General features: G+C 40.3%; 1 protein-coding gene across 6 annotated transcripts in view; it reads left to right on the forward strand.

Moving 5' to 3' along the window:
- The window catches only part of FRYL (FRY like transcription coactivator), a 248,106-nt gene that overhangs the window by 174,327 nt on the left and 52,598 nt on the right, over positions 1-21,181 (forward strand). For all 6 annotated transcript variants that reach the window (XM_037034140.1, XM_037034141.1, XM_037034139.1 and 3 more), the window contains 11 exons: positions 721-812; positions 3,522-3,694; positions 6,458-6,618; positions 7,162-7,272; positions 8,332-8,486; positions 8,756-8,855; positions 10,331-10,499; positions 13,641-13,900; positions 15,573-15,713; positions 19,100-19,268; positions 21,021-21,105. In XM_037034140.1, the coding sequence (XP_036890035.1) occupies positions 721-812; positions 3,522-3,694; positions 6,458-6,618; positions 7,162-7,272; positions 8,332-8,486; positions 8,756-8,855; positions 10,331-10,499; positions 13,641-13,900; positions 15,573-15,713; positions 19,100-19,268; positions 21,021-21,105 (1,616 nt within the window). The remainder of the gene's footprint in view (positions 1-720; positions 813-3,521; positions 3,695-6,457; positions 6,619-7,161; positions 7,273-8,331; positions 8,487-8,755; positions 8,856-10,330; positions 10,500-13,640; positions 13,901-15,572; positions 15,714-19,099; positions 19,269-21,020; positions 21,106-21,181) is intronic.

Raw genomic sequence — 21,181 nt, forward strand, 5'->3', positions numbered from 1 at the left:
TTGGGAACCTCACACATTCTCCCAGTTGCCATTAGCTGCCCTGTCGTATTTTCCTGAATCTCTTCCAAGCAGTCTGAATTTTTTTCCCTTTCAGAGGTGATTTTAGTTTTGGTAAAAGCCAGAAGTTGAGCACCAAATCTAGGCTGTAGAGGAGCTAAGTCACCTGGGTGATTTGATGTTTCCCCAAAAAAGTCTGCACGAGACTTGAAGCATGAGAGGGCATGTTGTCGTGATGAAGCTGTCATCCATCATTTGTCCATAGCTTCGGCCTTCTGAATCATCTGAATAGTTTCCATGGAGGGATGTTCAAGCTTAATGCAAAATTTGATGCAGATTCATTGCTCTACTCAATCAGTCGTCTTGAATATGACAGCCACACAGTGCATATGTTCAGTCAATGGCATCTACCACCCCCACTGACTAGTACAGTGAAGTCGTCATTGCTCACGTATGCACATTCCAGGCTACTCTCCTAGGTTACACTGATGTCATGTAAACCATTCTCATTATATTAACAGTGGCTGGACTTTTTCTGGATGGACCTCATGCATATCTCTTTGATACAGTAGCTACCAGAGTACTTGAAGTCTATTGCACAACCAAAATATTTCAGTTAGCCCCAAAGTTCTGAGACATTCACACATTCTTTTTAAGTTACACCAGCAAGCTTTCAACTTCCCTGAAGAATTTTTAATTACTCTCTTCATATCTTTGGACTAGAATATGAAACGGCGCAGGCGTCGAGACATTTTACGAGTACAGCTGGTACGAATATTTGAACTGCTGGCAGATGCTGGTGTCATTAGTCACAGGTTGGTGCTGGATTTTGATCTTTAAAATTGTGAAATGATTAGGGAACTATTTTTTCTCTCATGAAATATATAAGCACAGAAAAGCACCTTTGCAACCAAAAAACTTGTCTCTATCACTTGTAAACCTCACTTACCAAAGTCAAAGCTGCATCCAAGAAATTAACTAATGGCTATAACTGTATTTAATAATCTACAACTAGTGCTAGCTTGCTTCAGGCAAAAACTGAATATAACATTCCTATGATTTTGATATCTTTTGGAATCTGCAAACCTAGGCAAGTGAATAGTAGCCTCTTTTTTGTTACTGATTTAACTATTTCTTTTGAAAGTTAATTTATTCACTTTTAGAGAGAAGGAAAGGGAGGGAGAAAGAGAGGGAGTGAAACATCACTGCGAGAGAGAAACACTGATCAGTTGCCTCCGCATGTCCCTAGCCAGGTACCCGGCCTGCAACCCAGGCGTGTTTCCTGACAGGGAATCCAACTGGGGACCTTTTGGTGTGCAGGCCAGTGCCCATTCCACTGAGCCACACCAGTCAGGGCTGGTTTAACTATTTCTTATTTCATTTTAAGATATCTTCTGGATTTGTAAAAATCATGTATTTAAAGGCACAACATAATAAAGTTTGCAGACTTATTCCATCCAACTGTTACTCTGTCCTGCTGGGGAAAAATAGGAAATCAACAAACAAAATTCCCTCCCTTACATATGAAAATATAAAGCCTGAGGTTTTTGCTAGAGTAAAGCCATCTTGACACTAAGACCAAGCCCTTGAGAACTTTATCAGCTTTGTGTTGAGAAGTAACTATTTCCTTAGAAGGTAATGGTATTGTTTGACCATTGAAAGAGAAAAATGGATCTGACCATTTCCCAAAAATTGTTCTCAAAGGAAAAAAATGTTAATAACCAAACAAGTGTAATATTGTTACTTAAGCATTTGTCCTGATTATTTTTTTGTACGCTTTTGACGAGTGCTTTTAAAATACAACTTTAATCAAAGAGAATTTAAACCATTGGCTTACCATTCTCTTATAGTAAACGAAAATGAAGAAAAAAAGAAACATTATTTTTTCTGCCCCCAACAAAAATTAAAACAGTTCAAGTTTGGAAAGGTAAATTTAAACTTGTTGGGCTTGATGCAAAAAATTAATCTAATAAACATCTGAATCTTTTTTCCCCTTCTTTGGTTGCTTTTAATATGATGTTAGTTAATGAAGAATTTTTGAATGATACTGTTTTGGGAACTGCAAGGTGCTGGTATATTTAAAACGTAACTACCAAGCTGTACTCATTGAGCAGTAATGGTTTTGAACTCAGTTTTGGGTTCTGGTTTTGTTTTGTTTTTTTAAAGAGAAATGAATATAAGGCTGTTGCTTTTATTGACTTTTTATTTCTTTGCTTACATAAACAAGATGAATTCTGCATGCCAAGAACGCAGGGATATTTCGTTTGCCCAGTTGATCTTGTGTGCACTATTTTGGTACTTGCTGAATATTTCTTAAGTGAATGAGAATGTTTTATTTGGGCCTGGTTGCAGTATTCTAAATTTGTTTCCCATTCACTAAGTCATGACCCGGAGTTTAAAGACACTTGTCGAAGGAATAACAGAAAAATTCCCATCATGAATTCTTTTAATCTATAGAGTGGGCAGAAGTAGGTTTACATTTGTGAGTATGCCAAACAGTTTATTCTTGCATTACTATTTATTAATGTATTACTATTTATTAATGTATTACTTTCCATATCAATAGCTGTAAACCTACTTTTGCCCCTCCTATACTATAGTACCACTGTGATAAAGAGGCTATTCACAACCAGTAAGAAAAAATTAATTTTACTTTTAAAATCACCTATTTTAGAGGTACCTTCCAAGCATAACAAAGAAAAGCTAACCAAAATAAATGCAAATGTAATAGCTAATCATGTATGTAAAACTTACAATTTATTGGGCCGTTCATGTGGAGTAATTCAGTTATATTATTACTAGAATGCTCTGAAGTAGATACTGTCACACACTTAACAACTGATGGACCAGGAGTGGAAACGGAGACTTCTGACCCAAACAAAATGACCCCTTTCCTCGCTTCCCAGTGGGTCTCATTGGAGAGATGTCTTGAGGCAACTCCACTGGTCTAGACAGAAGATTTGAAAACCAGCACCCTTACTTGCATTCTCTTGTGTTTTTGTATCCCGAATAATGCCTGTCCTGGAATTGTGTGGAGAATAAACAGCCAATAGATATTTGGTTAATTGTGCTAAAGGCATAATATGAATGTGCATGGTAATTATGAGAATGTATAGAACTAGTTTTTCCTCTTTCTGCCTTTCTAAATTGGTCCTGCCTATCCCATATACCTCCTTATTACCTTATTTTGAAAGCTATATTTTTTGATGCAGAGGGAGTAACAGCACTCAGAATAGTTGGTTAAAGTTAGGTGTGGAACTGAATAACATAACTTGCAGTAATAGCTCCTTGGTTAAGAAGCACCTTTTCTTTTTATGGAACCCTGAGCTGCAGAGCTGGCTGCAGGGAACACCACTTATTTTTTCCCTAAATCAGGCACATGTTCATTCAGCCTTTCTACGTTGTGTTGCACACTGTTGTGACCTAGCAGAGTTCTGGTTTTGATGACCAGGAGTTTGTTTTGATTTAACTTAATGCTTCAAATTCACATCTTCTTTATTATTTATTTCCTTCAATATTTTCAGTGCAAGTGGGGGTCTGGACAATGAAACCCATTTCCTCAACAACACGCTGTTGGAGTACGTGGACCTAACCCGACAGCTGCTGGAGTCTGAGAACGAGAAGGACTCTGACTCCCTGAAGGACATACGATGCCATTTCAGTGCCTTAGTGGCGAATATCATTCAGAATGTTCCAGGTAGGAGTTTTTGTTTCTTAAACCATTGTCGGATATTAAGGGACCATCGTGTTTCTTCTTTCCCTGTGGTTTTGTAATCTAAGTTGATAAAGCAACTCGTGAACACACCGGGAATGTGTGTTAGCATTACATGGATGGCAAGAATGTTTTACTTTTGAATTAGTGTCGAAGTCAGAAAGCATATCCAGAATAAATGTTCAACAACTGAGACAATAATTTGAAGAAGTCAGTAAGATAAGCTTTGTGGACAAAGTTGTTCTAGACGCAGTGAGCAGAGAGCGTAACGCCCTAAAGGATCATAGAGGATTGAATGAATGAGATNTTGTATCCCGAATAATGCCTGTCCTGGAATTGTGTGGAGAATAAACAGCCAATAGATACTTGGTTAATTGTGCTAAAGGCATAATATGAATGTGCATGGTAATTATGAGAATGTATAGAACTAGTTTTTCCTCTTTCTGCCTTTCTAAATTGGCCCTGCCTATCCCATATACCTCCTTATTACCTTATTTTGAAAGCTATATTTTTTGATGCAGAGGGCGTAACAGCACTCAGAATAGTTGGTTAAAGTTAGGTGTGGAACTGAATAACATAACTTGCAGTAATAGCTCCTTGGTTAAGAAGCACCTTTTCTTTTTATGGAACCCTGAGCTGCAGAGCTGGCTGCAGGGAACACCACTTATTTTTTTCCCTAAATCAGGCAAGCACATGTTCATTCAGCCTTTCTACGTTGAGTTGCACACTGTTGTGACCTAGCAGAGTTCTGGTTTTGATGACCAGGAGTTTGTTTTGATTTAACTTAATGCTTCAAAGTCACATCTTCTTTATTATTTATTTCCTTCAATATTTTCAGTGCAAGTGGGGGTCTGGACAATGAAACCCATTTCCTCAACAACACGCTGTTGGAGTACGTGGACCTAACCCGACAGCTGCTGGAGTCTGAGAACGAGAAGGACTCTGACTCCCTGAAGGACATACGATGCCATTTCAGTGCCTTAGTGGCGAATATCATTCAGAATGTTCCAGGTAGGAGTTTTTGTTTCTTAAACCATTGTCGGATATTAAGGGACCATCGTGTTTCTTCTTTCCCTGTGGTTTTGTAATCTAAGTTGATAAAGCAACTCGTGAACACACCGGGAATGTGTGTTAACATTACATGGATGGCAAGAATGTTTTACTTTTGAATTAGTGTCGAAGTCAGAAAGCATATCCAGAATAAATGTTCAACAACTGAGACAATAATTTGAAGAAGTCAGTAAGATAAGCTTTGTGGACAAAGTTGTTCTAGACGCAGTGAGCAGAGAGCGTAACGCCCTAAAGGATCATAGAGGATTGAATGAATGAGATACTCTTGAATAATAGGGGAGGGTGCAGGGCACAGATGTGAAGTACAAGGGGACAGTGTTAGTGACTGAGTTCTTCAACAGATGCGTGCCTGTTATTGAGCACAGACTATATGCCAGGTACTAGTTTAAGCACCAGAAATAGATACATGAAAATTACATTTGCAAACGTCATAAATTCTTTACAAGTGAGAGACAAAAAGGTGACTGTTCCTTTGGCATACAACATAAGTACAAATGTTTCTTTTTGTTTCTAGAAAAAAATTAAACTTGTTACCTTAAAAAGTATATGCAGTTAACTTTTAAAGTAAGAGCACAGCTGTATTTTATCAAAGGCTCCTATAACCACTTATTTAGGCACATTATTTTCAGGTGCAGGAACCCTGTTTTGAACTTTTGGTGCAAATAATGCTATTTAAAGGAAAAGCATTTTTTTCTTCTAAGTTTTCTTATCTGAACTTTACTAATGTAAAGATATTATGTAGTTTATTACTAGACGCTTGTATGCAACTTCTGTGTTGGTTCTTTACGGTGGTGTGGCACTTCTTCAACAAGGATTGATGCGGAGAACTTGCAGAATAGGATTTTACAGTGAAATAGATTCTTGGAGATCTTCTAAGCCAGTAGTTTTCAGATTATGCTGTCTCTCCTCATCAGCAAGAGGCAGCAGAATGGTTTGGACTCCAGGCCTGACACCTTACTCCAAATAGATCAGCTCCCCTTTTGTTTGTTTTGTGTATTGAGATGCCACGTAAGGATCCATTTATACAGACTGCTGCACTGGTGAAAACATGCAAAATTTAAAAGAAACGCATCTAGTCTGAAGCCCTGTCTTAACCAACCAACCAGCCAACCAACCAAGATCCGGACATGCATTCACGTTCATAATGTCTTGGCCAACCTTCCCACGGAGCCAGCAGCAGACTCCACCCCCCCCAAGTCACCCCCAGACAGCAGAGTCCAGCTGTGAAGATCTGCTTGCTGTGTGCATCCTCTCACCTGCTGGCTGCAGGGTGACATAGCCTGCAGCTTTGTCACTGTGACTTGCATATACGTAAATGATTTCTTTCTCTGTGGAGGTTTTTAGCTTAAAATGAAACCTTTTTTTTACAGTATTACATATTCAATAACACAAATTGAAATACACATTAAAGTAAAAAAACATGGAAATGGCCTGGCTGGTGTAGCTCAGTGGATTGAGTGCCAGCCTGCAAACCAAAGGGTCACTGGTTCAATTCCCAGTCAGGGCACATGCCTGGGTTGCAGGCCAGGTCCCCAGTAGGGGTTGCATGAGAGGCAACCACATATTGTTGTTTCTCTCCCTCTCTTTCTCCCTCCTTTCCCCTCTAAGAAATAAAATAAATAAAAACTTTAAATATATACGGAAATGAATTTTTTGTCATCTATTTTTTCCTTACAGTGAACCAGAGAAGAAGTATTTTTCCTCAGCAGAGCCTTCGTCACAGCCTGTTCATGCTGTTCAGTCACTGGGCGGGCCCTTTCAGCATCATGTTTACCCCCTTGGACAGATACAGCGACAGAAATATGCAAATTAACAGACATCAGTACTGTGCACTGAAGGTATTTGCTTAGAAATCTGGTTGCTTTTTTCTGAAGAGTGTAATTAAATGTTTTTGTCTCTCAGTGTCTAGTATTGTAAAAAAGGCTAGGGAGGCCTTTCGAGAACCTGAGCGTATTAGAGAATATATATTTGCTTGCTATATTCAAACATTTATACCCCAGATTTATTGAAACACATAAAAGACAATGCAAAAAAGTTTCAGAATCTACCCAAAATTCGAATGCTGTTCTTTTGACTTAAAGAACTCAGGATTACTTCAAGGAAATACCTATTTTTTTTTCTATTTAAAGTCTTTCTCTTGCTTTTTTTTTCCCCCTTTCAGTACTATTCAAACTCCATATCTACTTCACTACCATGGCACTTATACTCAAAATAAATTACTCAGGTTCAAAAAACTACTATTGGGCTTTTCTTCATAGAGGGAAAAATTACAGGTAGTGCGCTACATGAGCATGAGTGAAAATACCTGTGTCTTCTCATTAAACAGCCAGTGTGTAACCTCTTAAATGTTTTACTTGCGGTTCTGCTGTCCCCGGCTGCAGGCCATGTCTGCTGTGCTGTGCTGCGGCCCTGTGGCAGACAACGTCGGGCTCTCATCAGATGGCTATTTGTACAAATGGTTGGATAACATTTTGGATTCTCTGGACAAAAAGGTAATTATTTTTAATTCTCGTAAAACTTCCTAATTGTCATTGCATTATTTGGAATTGCCGTATGGCCCACTGAAAACAAGCCTTTTTAAAAATAAGATAGGTTAGGCCCTGGCTGGTGTAGCTCAGTGGATTAAGCACGGACCTGTGAAGCAGCGGGTTACTGGTTCGATTCCCAGTCAGGGCACATGCCTGGGATGCAGGCCAAGTCCCCAGTGGGGAACATATGAGAGGCAACCACACATTGATGTTTCTCTCCCACTCTTTCTCCTTCCCTTTCCCCCTCTCTAAAAATAGATAAATATATTTTAAAAAATAAGATAGGTTAGAATTATGTACAGGAAAGATGTTGTGTAAAATTAAATGGGACGCCATCATCTAAGAAGTGTATAATTCTCATTACACATTCATCTGATCCTTCTACTTTCCTTTTATGGTGCAGGATTAATGCAGCAGCGTGTATGTATCTCACAATAGGGTTCTCAGTCTGTACATAAAATATTTATGTAGAACACACTGAGCTCCGAGGAAGAAACATGTTGTTTGCTATGCTGAATTTCTGGTTTTCGGCCACTCTTCAGTCAGTCAGTCACTCCTTCTTGTCCTCTCGACTCTGTGCCCTTTGTACTTTCATAATATGCACACACAGATGTCACAATTTAAGAGAGGACTTAGATGTTTTTCCACTAAGAATAATTTTTCTGTCAGGTTATCAAAAACAAAAATAAAGCTTGATAAAAATAACTGGAGAGATTAATAACTCACTTTTCTGAAAGCACTTAATCACTGTTCCCATTCATCCGCTGCCTTCGGGGCTCTGCTGGAGGAGAGAGTTGTCCTGCTAGGAGTCTTGTGTACGATGCGGGGGACCAAGTTTAATTTATCCAGGCCACTTTTTGCTACTGGCTTTATAAAATGAGAAGGAGTTGAACAAAAAGAGGCTGAGTTTTGTGACTAAATGCAAGAAATATCTGTGTGATATTATTTTAATAAAATGTAGGAAGTAGACCGTTGGCTGACAGACAGCTGTCTGTGCTGAGCATCACTGTGCCCCCGCTGTAGGTCCATCAGCTGGGCTGTGAAGCTGTGACGCTGCTGCTGGAGCTGAACCCAGACCAGAGCAACCTGATGTACTGGGCTGTGGATCGCTGCTACACCGGCTCCAGGAGGGTGGCGGCCGGCTGCTTCAAAGCCATAGCGAACGTGTTCCAGAACAGGTGCTCCCGATGCTGCTTTCTGTGTTTTATTTAGTGTGCATTTCCTGTTGCCACCTGAATTCAGAAATACTGAGCTCTGAGAAACTTTAACCAAACTAAGGGGAATGACTGTCAGGCATTTGTTGTGGTACTGCTAGTCTCATAAAGACCCGCTGCCCCTGGGCTCCGTGGCCGCGTGCCTGCGGTCTTGCCCTTTTTGGGCATCATATTATTAACTTGTGTGAAAGCCTCTAGACATTATTTGCCTAACATGTGAAATTTGTCCCTAGGGATTATCAGTGTGACACAGTGATGCTCCTAAATCTGATACTGTTTAAAGCAGCTGATTCTTCTCGAAGTATCTATGAAGTTGCTATGCAACTTTTACAGGTTTGTAAACAAATGTTAACTAAAATCTTTATACTCAGGACTTAGTGAAGCGTAACAGTCTCTTCCTGCCTTGAAAGTATACTAATACTCAGCTTTATTTTTAATAGTGAGGTATGGCATCAGTTCCTAATGATCATTTGAAAGAGAAGGCAAAGAGAATATGGGCCGCTTGAGTACCTAAGTAAAACCAGCTGTTCAGAGTATTACAGAGGGATTATGCATATCACCCCCCACCACCTGTGTGTCCCTGTGTGTCCCTGTGTGTGTGCCAGCGCTTATAAAAATTCAGTGGTCAGGGCATGTGTGTTAACTATTTCCGTTCAGATAAGAATGTGAGTCAAATTTTTTTTTCACTTGGCGAAGCAAGTGACAAAAGAGTTACCTCCTTTATGATAACCTTGTGTAATTTTCCACTGTTAGGCTGAGAAATATAACCTAGAAAGTTACTTTGCCAAGCATGAATATATCATTATTATACAATGCTTAACTAATGGATAATGAGCTGAGGTTCTTTACTCTTTATCAAGGGTTAAGAGTAGGATTCACAGGTCGGGGGGTTGGGGGGGGTAAGTGCAGACAACTGTATTTGAGCAACAAGAAAATAATTTTTGAAAAAAAAGAATAGGATTCAAGTATATGCTGATTTTTCAGAGGGTTTGGTGCTGGTAGGGACCATTTTAGGAATTCCACCCTAATGACTTATATGCTGATTTTTCAGAGGGTTTGGTGCTGGTAGGGACCATTTTAGGAATTCCACCCTAATGACTTCAGTAAGGAGAAAGTGTGGGGGCTGGGTGAAAAGTGTGAAGAGATTAAGTACTAGTTGGTAGTTAGAAAATAGTCACGGGAATGTAAAGGAAAGCACAGGGAAGATAGTAAACCGTATTGTAAAAACTATGTGTGGTGCCAGGCGGGTACTTGAAATATTGGGGGACCACTTTATAAAGCATATGATTGTCTAGTCACTATGCTGTACACGTGAAACTAATACAAAATAATGTTGAATGTAGACTGTAATTGAAGAAATAAAATTAAAGAAAGTTCAGTGGTGTAGCTCTTTACGTAGTGTAACGTCAAAAGAATTCTTAGTTTATATTCAATATTTAATGTGTGATTAACCAAGATCTGTTTGAAGATTTTTTTCACTTATACATGTTTTATATAGATATATTTTTGAACTGGAAAGTGGTAAATCTTTTTCAAGTAATTGTATATTAAGTTGCTGAAGTTATTTTCAGACTGTGCTAGTAATTCATAGCATTGCCATTGAACACAAGGCATGTAATGCCTTATAAATAGTTAGAGACCTTTTGCCAACATTTAGTGGAATTTGAAATTAACGTGAGATATTTTGCAATATATGTAACTATAATTTTTAAACTGGAATATTTCTTGGGAGATGTCATTGTTTTTCATTTTAGCTGAAATTTAGAGGACCCATAAAATCTTAAATTGATGAAATTGCATTCTTGCAGATCTTGGAGCCGAAGATGTTTCGCTATGCTCACAAACTGGAGGTTCAGAGAACAGACGGGGCACTCAGCCAGCTGTCTCCTCTGCCACACCTGTACTCTGTTTCCTATTATCAGTTGTCTGAGGAATTAGCAAGGGCGTATCCTGAGCTAACTCTTGCCATATTCTCAGGTATGATCATCAAACTGGTTAGTAGTTTTTCTTTTTTAGCAATCATTTCTGAAAATTGGCTTTTAGGAAGTTTTAAATACATGGAAACTTAGGTTGACTCAAAACAAAACATATGTTTATGTGAGAGATTTTTCTCTTTACAGAAGAGATTTAGATCATGATGGGTCTATCATGATGTTTTGATGTCTTAATAATGAAGTCTTCACAGCACTTCTTACTTTTTCTTACTTTGCCTTTTTTCTCCACTCTACCCAGCAAAAAAAAAAAAAGGAAGAAGAATGTAGGAGTGGTCTTCATATGTAATTTTAAAACATATCTTGCCCTGGCTGGTGTGACTTAGTGGATCGAATACCAAAAGGTCATTGGTTCAATGGGAAGTCAGGGCACATCCCTGGGTTGCGGGCCAGATCCCCAGTTGGGGACGCACGAGAGGCAACCACACATTGATCTTTCTCTCCCTCCCTTCCCTTCTCTCTAAAAATAAATAAATAATGTCTTAAATAAAATAGTGGGGCAGTTGTGCTTGCTTCAGCAGCTCTTATACTAAAATAATGCAGGGATAATGATACAGGTTTCTTTCTACAAGTAAAACCTGTAATCATAGGGCAAGGCCCTGCACTACCTTAAGCAGAACTCCTGATGAGAGCTCACATTTCTTTCTCATCCAGTTTCCTTTCTTTGGAGACAACAAATATCCCTTCCAGGGTTTCTGAAACATCAGGGTATGTGTCAGGCGAGATAGCATATCTATTTGGTCTCCCAGGACTCAGATTTAGGAAAATTTTGGGGTCCATTTCGTTTAACCTTCTGGCAAAAGAACACATTATAGTCAATGCCCCATAATGCCTTACCCTTTAACTAAAAAGTTTTAATTATAAGACAAAAGTCACTCAGTTTGTTTTTCTCCTTTCCACCTGCAGCGAAATCTTGTTCTCGTCTGAGTACTGGACGTGCGCCAAAACTGGCATCCAGGGAACGGCAGGGTTCTGCTGTGGGTCTTGCATTAGTGCTGCAGACACAGTGGCCGTCCTTCCCTGCATTTCTTTGCATGGTGCCTACTTCAGCCGTGCAGATGGTTTGTTTCCCATGCTTAATTTACCCGAGTGGAGAAAGATCAACCTCAATTCTCCTATCAGTCAATTCTTAAAGCAGTTGACCGGTTTGGGTTGCACTGGTGGGTGGCAGCAATCAGGCCTATCTTTTCCTACCTCCTATGGTCCTGAAAGCCCTTCCAGGGAGGACATGGATGGTCATCAACACAGCGTGATGGCCACCCCGAACACCAGCTTGGCTGCTGCTCAGCTGCTTCTAGAAGCTCCTGAGCAGAACACAGAGGAGACCAGTGGGGACTCAGGGTCCATGGAGTTGGTTGGGATGGCAGCTGGTCCTGCGGTAACCCCAGCTCCCACAAACACACTGACTTGATCCCAGTCAGGATCTCCTCATTCAACTACTTTCAGAGCTCCAGGTCTAATGTTTCATGCTGAAGGCAGTAACATTGATGGACTAAGAGAAGGGATTCTTATAAGAAGTAGAATTGAGCATAACTGTGTGCAAGGCACTGGGACTGAGTATTTCATTGGCACTATATTCAATCTGCACAATAGCTCCATGAGAAGGCTACTTTTTCTTCTCTCTCTCTCTCTCTCTCTCTTTAGAGAGAGAAAGAGAGATTGGACAAGAGAGGGGGAGAAACATTGGTCAGTTGGCCCATAAGCCAGGCTTGTGTGCCCTGGGCTGGAAATTGAACCCATGACCTTTTGGTCCACAGGATGACACTCAGCCAACTGAGCCATACCAGCCAGGGCAAGGCAACTACTTTTGTTACCCTCTTTTTGCAGAATAATAAATTAAGGATAAACAATTGACAGGCTGGCTCTAGGTCAGGCAGCTTGTATAGGGTAGAGCTGGGATTCAAACCCAGGTATTCGTGAAATCACTGAGCGTTCTTATTCACTCCTTCCGAGGAGTAAATAAGTAACATGTAAATATAGGCAAAGGGGGTGAGGTGAGGAGAAAGATGACTCTTATTTAAAGTGATATTTGGAAATTAAACAATGTGTAAAAACTTACGGGCTTTGGAATCAACCTTGTTTTTGGCCCCTCTGCTACTTGACCAGTCTGACCTCCAGCAGGTTAATGCTCTGTCCACCTCACAGGTGTGTCATGAGCATTAAATGAGGTGAATGTGAAAGTAACAGGTGTGTCATAGGGTCTCTCCGAGATAGGACTCAAATGTGTGCCCTTCTACATGGGTCAATTCAAGTACTCCTTGTACACAGATGGTCTTTTATTTTAAAGTTAGATTTATTTATTGTGTTAGAAAGCCCATATTGTAAAATTTGTCACAGTTACTTTAACTGTGCAGTTCAGTAGTGTTATGTATATTTACATTGTTATGAAATCTCCAGGAAATTTTCATCCTGCAGAACTGAAACTCTCAGCCCACCAAAGGAGAATGCCTTTTCCCTTTCCCCTCCCACCATTCTCCTTTCCATATAAGTAGAGTCGTACATCATTTTTTCTTTTGATGACTGGCTTATTTCACTTAGCATACTGTCCTCAGTGTTCATCTGAGCTGTAGCAAGTTTCAGGCCGCCTTCCTTTTCAAGGCTGCCTAGTGTTCCATTATATGTAGGTACTGCGTTATGTGTATCCATTCACCTGTCGATGGACATTTGGGTTGTTTCCACTTCTGGGCTGTTGTGAACAGTGCAGCTGTGAACATGGGTGTGCAGACACCATGGGTGTCTGAGACCCTGCCTTCAGCTGCAGCAGTGGAATCGCTAGATCGTGTGGTAGTTCTGTTTTTACTTTTCTGAGGAGCCCTTGTACTCTCTTCTATGTTGGTTGCACCGTTTTATATACCATCCTACCAACTGTGCAAACATGTATTTTATCTTAACTACCAAAGGTGTTTTATATAAAAAGTAAGAATGTGATATATGTTCGCTTTAATGTTTTTTATGATGTCATCAAAGTGAAATTATTAGGAGGAGAAACAGTACTCATAAATTTTAAATAGAATGAATAAAATCTGGCTTCCTGTTCTTGAAGACTGATATGTTGAAATTAATTACAAATTAAAGGAAAGCTAAATTATATCAGTTGTCCCATCTTTTGGCCATGTTTTAATTACAGAGATAAGCCAGCGGATTCAGACGGCTCACCCGGCGGGGAGGCAGGTGATGCTGCACTACCTGTTACCGTGGATGAACAACATCGAGCTGGTGGACCTGAAACCTCTGCCTGCGGCGAGGAGGCATGATGAAGACGAAGAGGACTCCTTAAAAGACCGAGAACTTATGGTGACTAGCAGGCGCTGGTTGCGAGGAGAAGGCTGGGGATCCCCACAAGCCACTGCGATGGTTTTGAACAATCTGATGTACATGACAGCGAAGGTAAGACGGGTCTGTGTTTGCAGGTGGAGCACAGAATTACTGAGTTAAGAGGAGTAAACAAGGTTAGAAATAGATGAAGACATTAGATAATCCTGTAATAACCAAACAAATAGAATTAAAAATTCCTGTCTCTAAAAAAAACTTCTCATCAGATATAAATATCTTGGAGGGGGATTAAAATTGTAAGTAATTACAGTCATGCACCACCTGATGACATGAATACATCCTGAGAAATTCATCACTATGCAGCTTTGTTGTTCCTGAACATCAGGGAGTGTTCTTACACAAACCTAGGTGGTATGTAGCCCACTACCCACGACCCATCCGGTAGGCTGGATGGCATGGCCTACTGCTCCCAGGCTACCAGCCTGTACCACGTTACTGTACAAAACAACGTGAGATTAAAGCAAGCAATGAAGAGGTATGGTAAACACGAGATGTATGAGGCTGCTGCTGGCATGACATAGGACACGGTTTTACAGCAAACTTTTTTTAATAAAGTAGAAAGAGTACACTCTAGAATTATAAAAAGTGTATTAAATACATAAGCCAGCAACGTAATTCTTTGTTATCAAGTATTGCATACTCTACAGAATTACACAAGGTCTGTCCAGAAAAAGTCCGGCCATTTTTAATATAACAAGAACAGTTTGCATGACATCAGTGTCACTTGGCAGCCAAGGAGAGTGGACTAGAATGTGCATGCATGAGCAACAACTACTTCACTGTACTAGTCTGTGGGGCAGTAGACGCCGTTGAGTGAGCATGTATACTGTGTGGCCATTGTATTCAAAATGGCTGAGTGGGTAGAACAGTGAATCTGCATCAGATTTTGCATTGAGCTTGAGCATTCCTCCATGGAAACTATTTGGATGATTCAGAAGGCCACAACATGAGCAACTGGTGATTGGCAGCTTCATCACGACAACACTCCTGTATCACGTCTTATGCAGAGTTTTTTGGCTTTTGGCGAAACATGAAATCACCTAGGTGACTCAGTCCACTTCAGCCCAGATTTGGTGCGCTGCAACTTCTAGCTTTTTCCAAAACTAAAATCACCTTTGAAAGGGAAGAGATTTCAGACCATAGAGGAGATTCAGGAAGATACAGTGGAGTAGCTGATGGCGATTGAGAGAACTGTGTGAGGTCCCAAGGTGCCTACTTTGAAGGAGACTAAGTTATCATTGTCCTATGTATAATGTTTCTTGTATCTTTATCCTCTTCAACAAATGTTTCTATTTTTCATATTACCTGGCTGAGTACCCTCTGGACAGACCTCATAGGTGCAATACCTCTATGCCACTGTCAGCACAGTAGGTGTGTTTACATGAGCATCTCCACAAACACCTGAGTAAGGGACTGTGCTAGTGTTAGGATGTTATGGCAGCAACATGGCTAGGCAATAGGGGCTTTGGGTTCCAGTGTGACCTTATGGGGCCACTGTCAAGATCATGTGGTATGTGTGTGTGGTCTGTCATTGACTGAAACATCATCATGTGGTGCCTGACTGCGATGTTATTTATGTTCAGATGTGTTGAAATGATTATTCCTCTAAAGTATGGAAAAGATTAAAGCTGTCTGTAAAAACATTTTCTACTATTTCATGATGCGACAAGTGTGGTGCATATTAGACAGTCTTCACTGAGACATTTACTGTGTGTCCTGCACGTAGTATGGTGACGAGCTGGCCTGGTCGGAGATGGAGAACGTGTGGACCACACTTGCAGATGGCTGGCCAAAAAACTTGAAAATAATTCTGCATTTTTTGATCAGCATTTGTGGAGTGAATAGTGAACCAAGCCTCTTGCCTTACGTATGTATTAAAGTTCATTTAACTTTTAAATATATACATATATATATATTTTTTAATAGTGTCTTATAATATCAGAATATAGTCATCAGTAGATCAGTGGAGGCAAAGCCGGGCCAGGAAAAGGACAGTCATAAAAGAGCACGTGAATGTATTCGTTGACTCATTGAATGAATATTATCGGCCAGGTTCTCTTCTGGGTTCTGGGCATTATAATATGGGTGATACAGGTTTTATTTATTTTTTATTTATTTAATGAATAAATCAGTAATTTAATAAAGTCCAGCCATGAGAAGGGCTACAAAGGAAAATTGCAGACAACTGAGAGTAGATAACCTTGGAACCACAAGTGTCCGGGACAGTTAGAGATTACATTCAGGAGAGAGCGATACTGAAGCAGAGACCAGAAAACTAGAGCTTGCTAGGCAGGTGCTGGCATTGGGTGTTAGAGCAAGGTGGTAAGTCGGAGCTCAGTACATATAGAATTGTGTCCAAAACTTCTGGCAGCAAGGGAAGGCTAGGTAAGAGGTGTACAGGGAAGAATAAAATAGTCTTTTCCTTCTAGGGAGGAAAGCAATCCTTTAAATATGCTCAAGTTAAGAGAATAGGAACCTATCAAACATGCATGTGAATGCATGTACATGCATGCAAACGCACGCGCGCGCACGTGTGTGTGTGTGTGTAGATACTGCTATCAATCACATGGCAGCATCTCCTAAAAGTATGTTCCACAAAAGACTATTTCTGTAGAACATTGCCCTGGAACTTCTTACACATCCTTTTTTTTTTTTAGAGTCTTTTTTTAAAAATTGATTTGAAAGGGAGAGAGAGATAGAAACATGAATTTGTTATTTCACTTACTTACACATTCACTGGTTGATTCTTGTATGTGCCCTGACCGGGGATAGAACCCACCACCCAAGCATATTAGGACAGCACTCTAACCAAATGAGCTACCCAGCCAGAGCCAGATCCTACTTTAAAAAAAAAACATTTCATAGCTTTGCTTTGCCCAATATTCCCCAAGTTAACCCAATTACTGAAAACATTGCTCTGAAGGCCTGTCATTGAGAAGCACATAGAGCAAGGTTTTCTTGTGTGGTACGAAGTGGCATGATCCCACGTTGCCTCTCTGAGCATCAGGTTCCCTGCCCGGAAGGCATGCCGACCCTTTGCTGTCCTGCTCGCATGCCGTGCCTGCCTTCCTTGGGGCCTTTGCACTGTTCTCTCATTTCTCAATAACCACATTGCTCACTCCTTCACCTACTTTGGGTTTTTCCTCAAATGTCCATTGTCATTGAGACCTTTGCTGGTTCATTCTGTCAAAAACTCTAACTTCCCTGCTGCCACACAAGATTCTTCATTTCCTTTCCCTGCTTTGTCGATTTTCCTAGCACTGATCATTATCAAACATATACAGGGTGGGGCAAAGGTAGGCTTACCAGGAGATTGGGAGGTAAGGAAGGGTAAAGGGGAGAGAACGGGTGGTGGAAGGAGACTTGGGGTGATGAACACACAATAGAGTATTCAGGTGGTGTGTTGTAGAACTGTATACCTGAAATCTGTATAATTTTATTAACCAGTGTCACCCCAATAAATTCAGAAAAGAAAGGAGCCATATTGAATGACAATAGTAATTTGTTTTCTTCCTTTTTATTAAATTCATTGGGTGACACTAGTTAATAGTTATACAAGTTTCAGGTGCACAGTTCCACAGCACACCATCTGTACACTGCGTTGTATGTTCACCACCCCAAGTCAAATGTCCATCCATCACCATTTATCCCCCCTAAATAATTTCTTAGTTATTTTTTAAATGACTTATTATAGGCCAGGCATGGTACCAGTACTTCATCTACATTATTTCATTTAATTCTCAAACCTGCGAGTTTGGTAAGATTACCGCACTTTTACGGATGAATAAAACAAGGCAGGAACTAGAGTCATTTCCTCAAAGTCACACAGCCATTTAGCATTATCTCATGACAGAGCTAGAGTTCCAGCCCAGATCTGTGTGAGAAAGGGGTGAAAATTTCTTGGCAGTGGCACAGGAGTTGGGGGAGGGATCCTCCAGGACTTGACAGGATCGGGCTGGCAGATTCCACTCACACGTCCTCACACTCAGACAAAGGCACGGAGAGGCAGCGCTGCACCTGGAATGTCAGAGGGGACTGAGCAGGAGAACAGGGGATGTGCAGACAGAGCAGGTCGGGTAGACGAGGAGCTGAGGGTAGGGAAGTCAGTCAGTTACCTGTGGGTCAGCATTGCAAGGCCTTTGGTGTGCTAGAATGAAGCTTGTTTTGAGATCTCTCCAGAGGTTGTGTAAAGAAGAGCACCTCATGTGTGAGTGCATACAGATCTTCTGGGGATCTTGTTCTGGTTCCAATTCCGGAGGTCGGATAGGGCCTGAGATTTAGTATTTCTATCAAGTTCCCAGATGATGGTCCCAGAGGACCACAGTTTGAGTAAACTGTGGCAAACATAGGGCAAACATAGATAAAATGAATTTTTTCACTTACTAAGTTATTCTGTGTACTAGGCATTTTTACAGTGCTTTTATGTATCTTATTTAACTCTAACAGCTGGATGGAGTCAGTGCTGTTGTCCCCATTTTGCAGAAGGGAAAACTGAGAGCATCTTTCCTTTACATAGCTAGCAAGTGTTAGATCCACATTCCAATCCCGTCTGTGTAATATGGGTTCAGTTTAGTTCTAGACCTTTTTTTAATCACTGCTCTGTACTGCTGGGTTGAATATAGAGAAAAGGCAGAATAAAAGGTAAATCCTACGTTTGAAGGCTGCCTGACTAAAAATAAGAGGAAAACTTGGGATGATATTGATTAAAAGTTTTCCATTAAGAAGTAAACATTTTTATAGGAAAGCAATTATCTTTTGCTCTTCTTTTAANAATCCCGTCTGTGTAATTTGGGTTCAGTTTAGTTCTAGACCCTTTTTTAATCACTGCTCTGAACTGCTGGGTTGAATATAGAGAAAAGGCAGAATAAAAGGTAAATCCTACGTTTGAAGGCTGCCTGACTAAAAATAAGAGGAAAACTTGGGATGATATTGATTAAAAGTTTTCCATTAAGAAGTAAACATTTTTATAGGAAAGCAATTATCTTTTGCTCTTCTTTTAAAAAAACCACAAATTTTTAAGGAAGGAGGCAATGTTGTCGAAACCATTAGTACTTCCAGGTCATTCTAACATGATATCAGTCCAGTTTGAGGGTGGGAGGGAGGATGGTGTTTATATGGCTGATTAATTGATGTCTTATTGCTGATCAATGTTGTATTCAAAATTAAAATGGAACTTACTCTGATAGAATCTGTCTCGACAGATTTATGAACTGAAACTTGCTTTTTCTTTTCCAAATGATTTATTTGTGACAGGTGAAGAAGGTCATTGTATATTTAGGTAGAGACAAAACAATGCAGTTGCTAGAAGAACTGGTGGGTGAACTACAGCTGACCGACCCCGTCAGTTCGGGGGTCACTCACATGGATAACCCCCCCTACTATCGCCTCACTTCCAGCTGTAAAATCCCGTCTGTCACCTCAGGTGAGAAGTCAGTTACAACTGATTACTTTGTTTCAAAAGAGAACCTTTCCTTGGTCGTTCATTCTAGCAGGTGTTTGCTTTAAGCACCATCAAAACAAAAGCAAGCGAGTCATGTACTGTCGATAACTTTGATAATGTTTTGTAAATCCTCATATAAGTAGAGAAATTTGACAGTGTAAGGATTTTTAATATTTCAAAGGGAAACACATTTCCATGCTTATTTGGAAGCAGAATATAGATCTATATATCCTTATATTCATTTTAATGAATAAAATTAATGTTGAATACAGAAAATGCTTACTTTTTGAAATTGTACTCTGTAATTCTATATTTAATTTTTTCAGTGAATACTATATATAGTATCCAATTTTATGAGTGTATGTACAGGGTCCAGAAGAAGTGGTTGGTAGGGTAATAATATGGGTGTATAATAATTTATAGTTTTAATTTGAACATTTCACCTAAAGTGTCATTTGGTGTGCTCAAGTATGATATTGTTATATTACAGAATTACATGTTTACAATTTTGTAATAAAAGATTTAGTAATAAATAGGGGGCATTATTTTTGCCAGGCCCTGCACATATGCTCATATATTATAGTTATTATAATTTTGGCATATTAATAACATCTGCATAATTAGAAATCTTTTATATCTTTATCATTTGCTTTTTGTCATCTGTTTTTGTTCTCAGACTTTTTGTTTACTTAGGGGATTTCTAATAATGCTTCTATTGATTTTTCTATATCTGCAAGAATGTTTTTGTTCCAAGAAGTTTTTTTTTAAATTTAATTAGAATTTCTTTAGGAACGCTTTGTTCATGTTTCATGGTTGACCTATCTACTTCTCTACCCAATGGAGTTGTCTTCTCCCAGCAGAAGTCCCTATTTTCTCTGTGTTGCTGTTTTGATTTGTCTTTGTCTTTCCTCAAAAGCCTACGAATTCTAGGTCTGTCTTTTCATAAAGAGCGGAGCACTGAAAAGCTAATTGGGTGTCCTGCAGGTGTACATGAAACTTGCTGCCTCTGTCGCTTGTTATATAGTGATCTCCTTGGTGCGAGTGTCTGCAGGTCCCTTCTCTTGCACTAATCATATTACCCAGACGGGACTACTGGTCGTTGTCTGAAGTCGAGGGTGGAGGGGTGTGCGTTGGTACATACAGACACACAACACAGGCGTCAAGCCTTCTTGTAGCCCCACGGGGTAAGAAGATTACAGGGGCACAGCCCCAGATTTCAGTGTGCATGTTCTCAGTGACGCCCCTGTTCTTGGCGAAGTACTCCCTCCCTGAACGGGACATTGTGCCCTAGTCCGCACATCTTCTGATTTAGTCTCAGGAGGCAGGGGGATAGACCTTGGGAGGCGGGGGGGGACCAACTACTACTGGAAGAGGTTTTCAGCCGATCCTGCCATTTTTAGCACCGCCTTTTCCCTTCCAGAAGTACTTGATGCCCCTCACTTCTGAGCCTTTTGGGGGTTCAGCAACACAGACATGGCAGCTTCTTGGTTTCCCTCACTACCAGCTTAGGATTCAGCCTCAACACAACCGACTTCTTGTCCATTTGTTTTCCAACATCAAGATTTGGGCCTTATTGTCTCCTTTCCTTCTTGGGCATGATGAGTACATTCCTTTTTAAAAATTACTTTGCTCTCATGCTAGTGGAGTTTTGACATCTGTGATTTGATGTCTTTTGTCCTTACTGAGTTATCCTGGGTTTCACTTGCACAGCTAATGCTTTATTTCTGATTACAGGAACCACTTCCAGTAGCAATACGATGGTGGCCCCCGCCGACAGCAGTCCTGATAACAAGCCCGGGAAGGAAACTGTGGAGGAGAGGTGAGCATGTCTCTGCTCGCCACTGTCCTTTCAGTTTGACAGACACGGGTTGCTGTCGGAGCAAAGGATCATCTCG

This window comes from Sturnira hondurensis, unplaced genomic scaffold (genome assembly GCF_014824575.4).
Source record: "Sturnira hondurensis isolate 20B ecotype Veracruz unplaced genomic scaffold, ASM1482457v3 Scaffold0022017, whole genome shotgun sequence".
NCBI classification, from domain to species: domain Eukaryota; kingdom Metazoa; phylum Chordata; class Mammalia; order Chiroptera; family Phyllostomidae; genus Sturnira; species Sturnira hondurensis.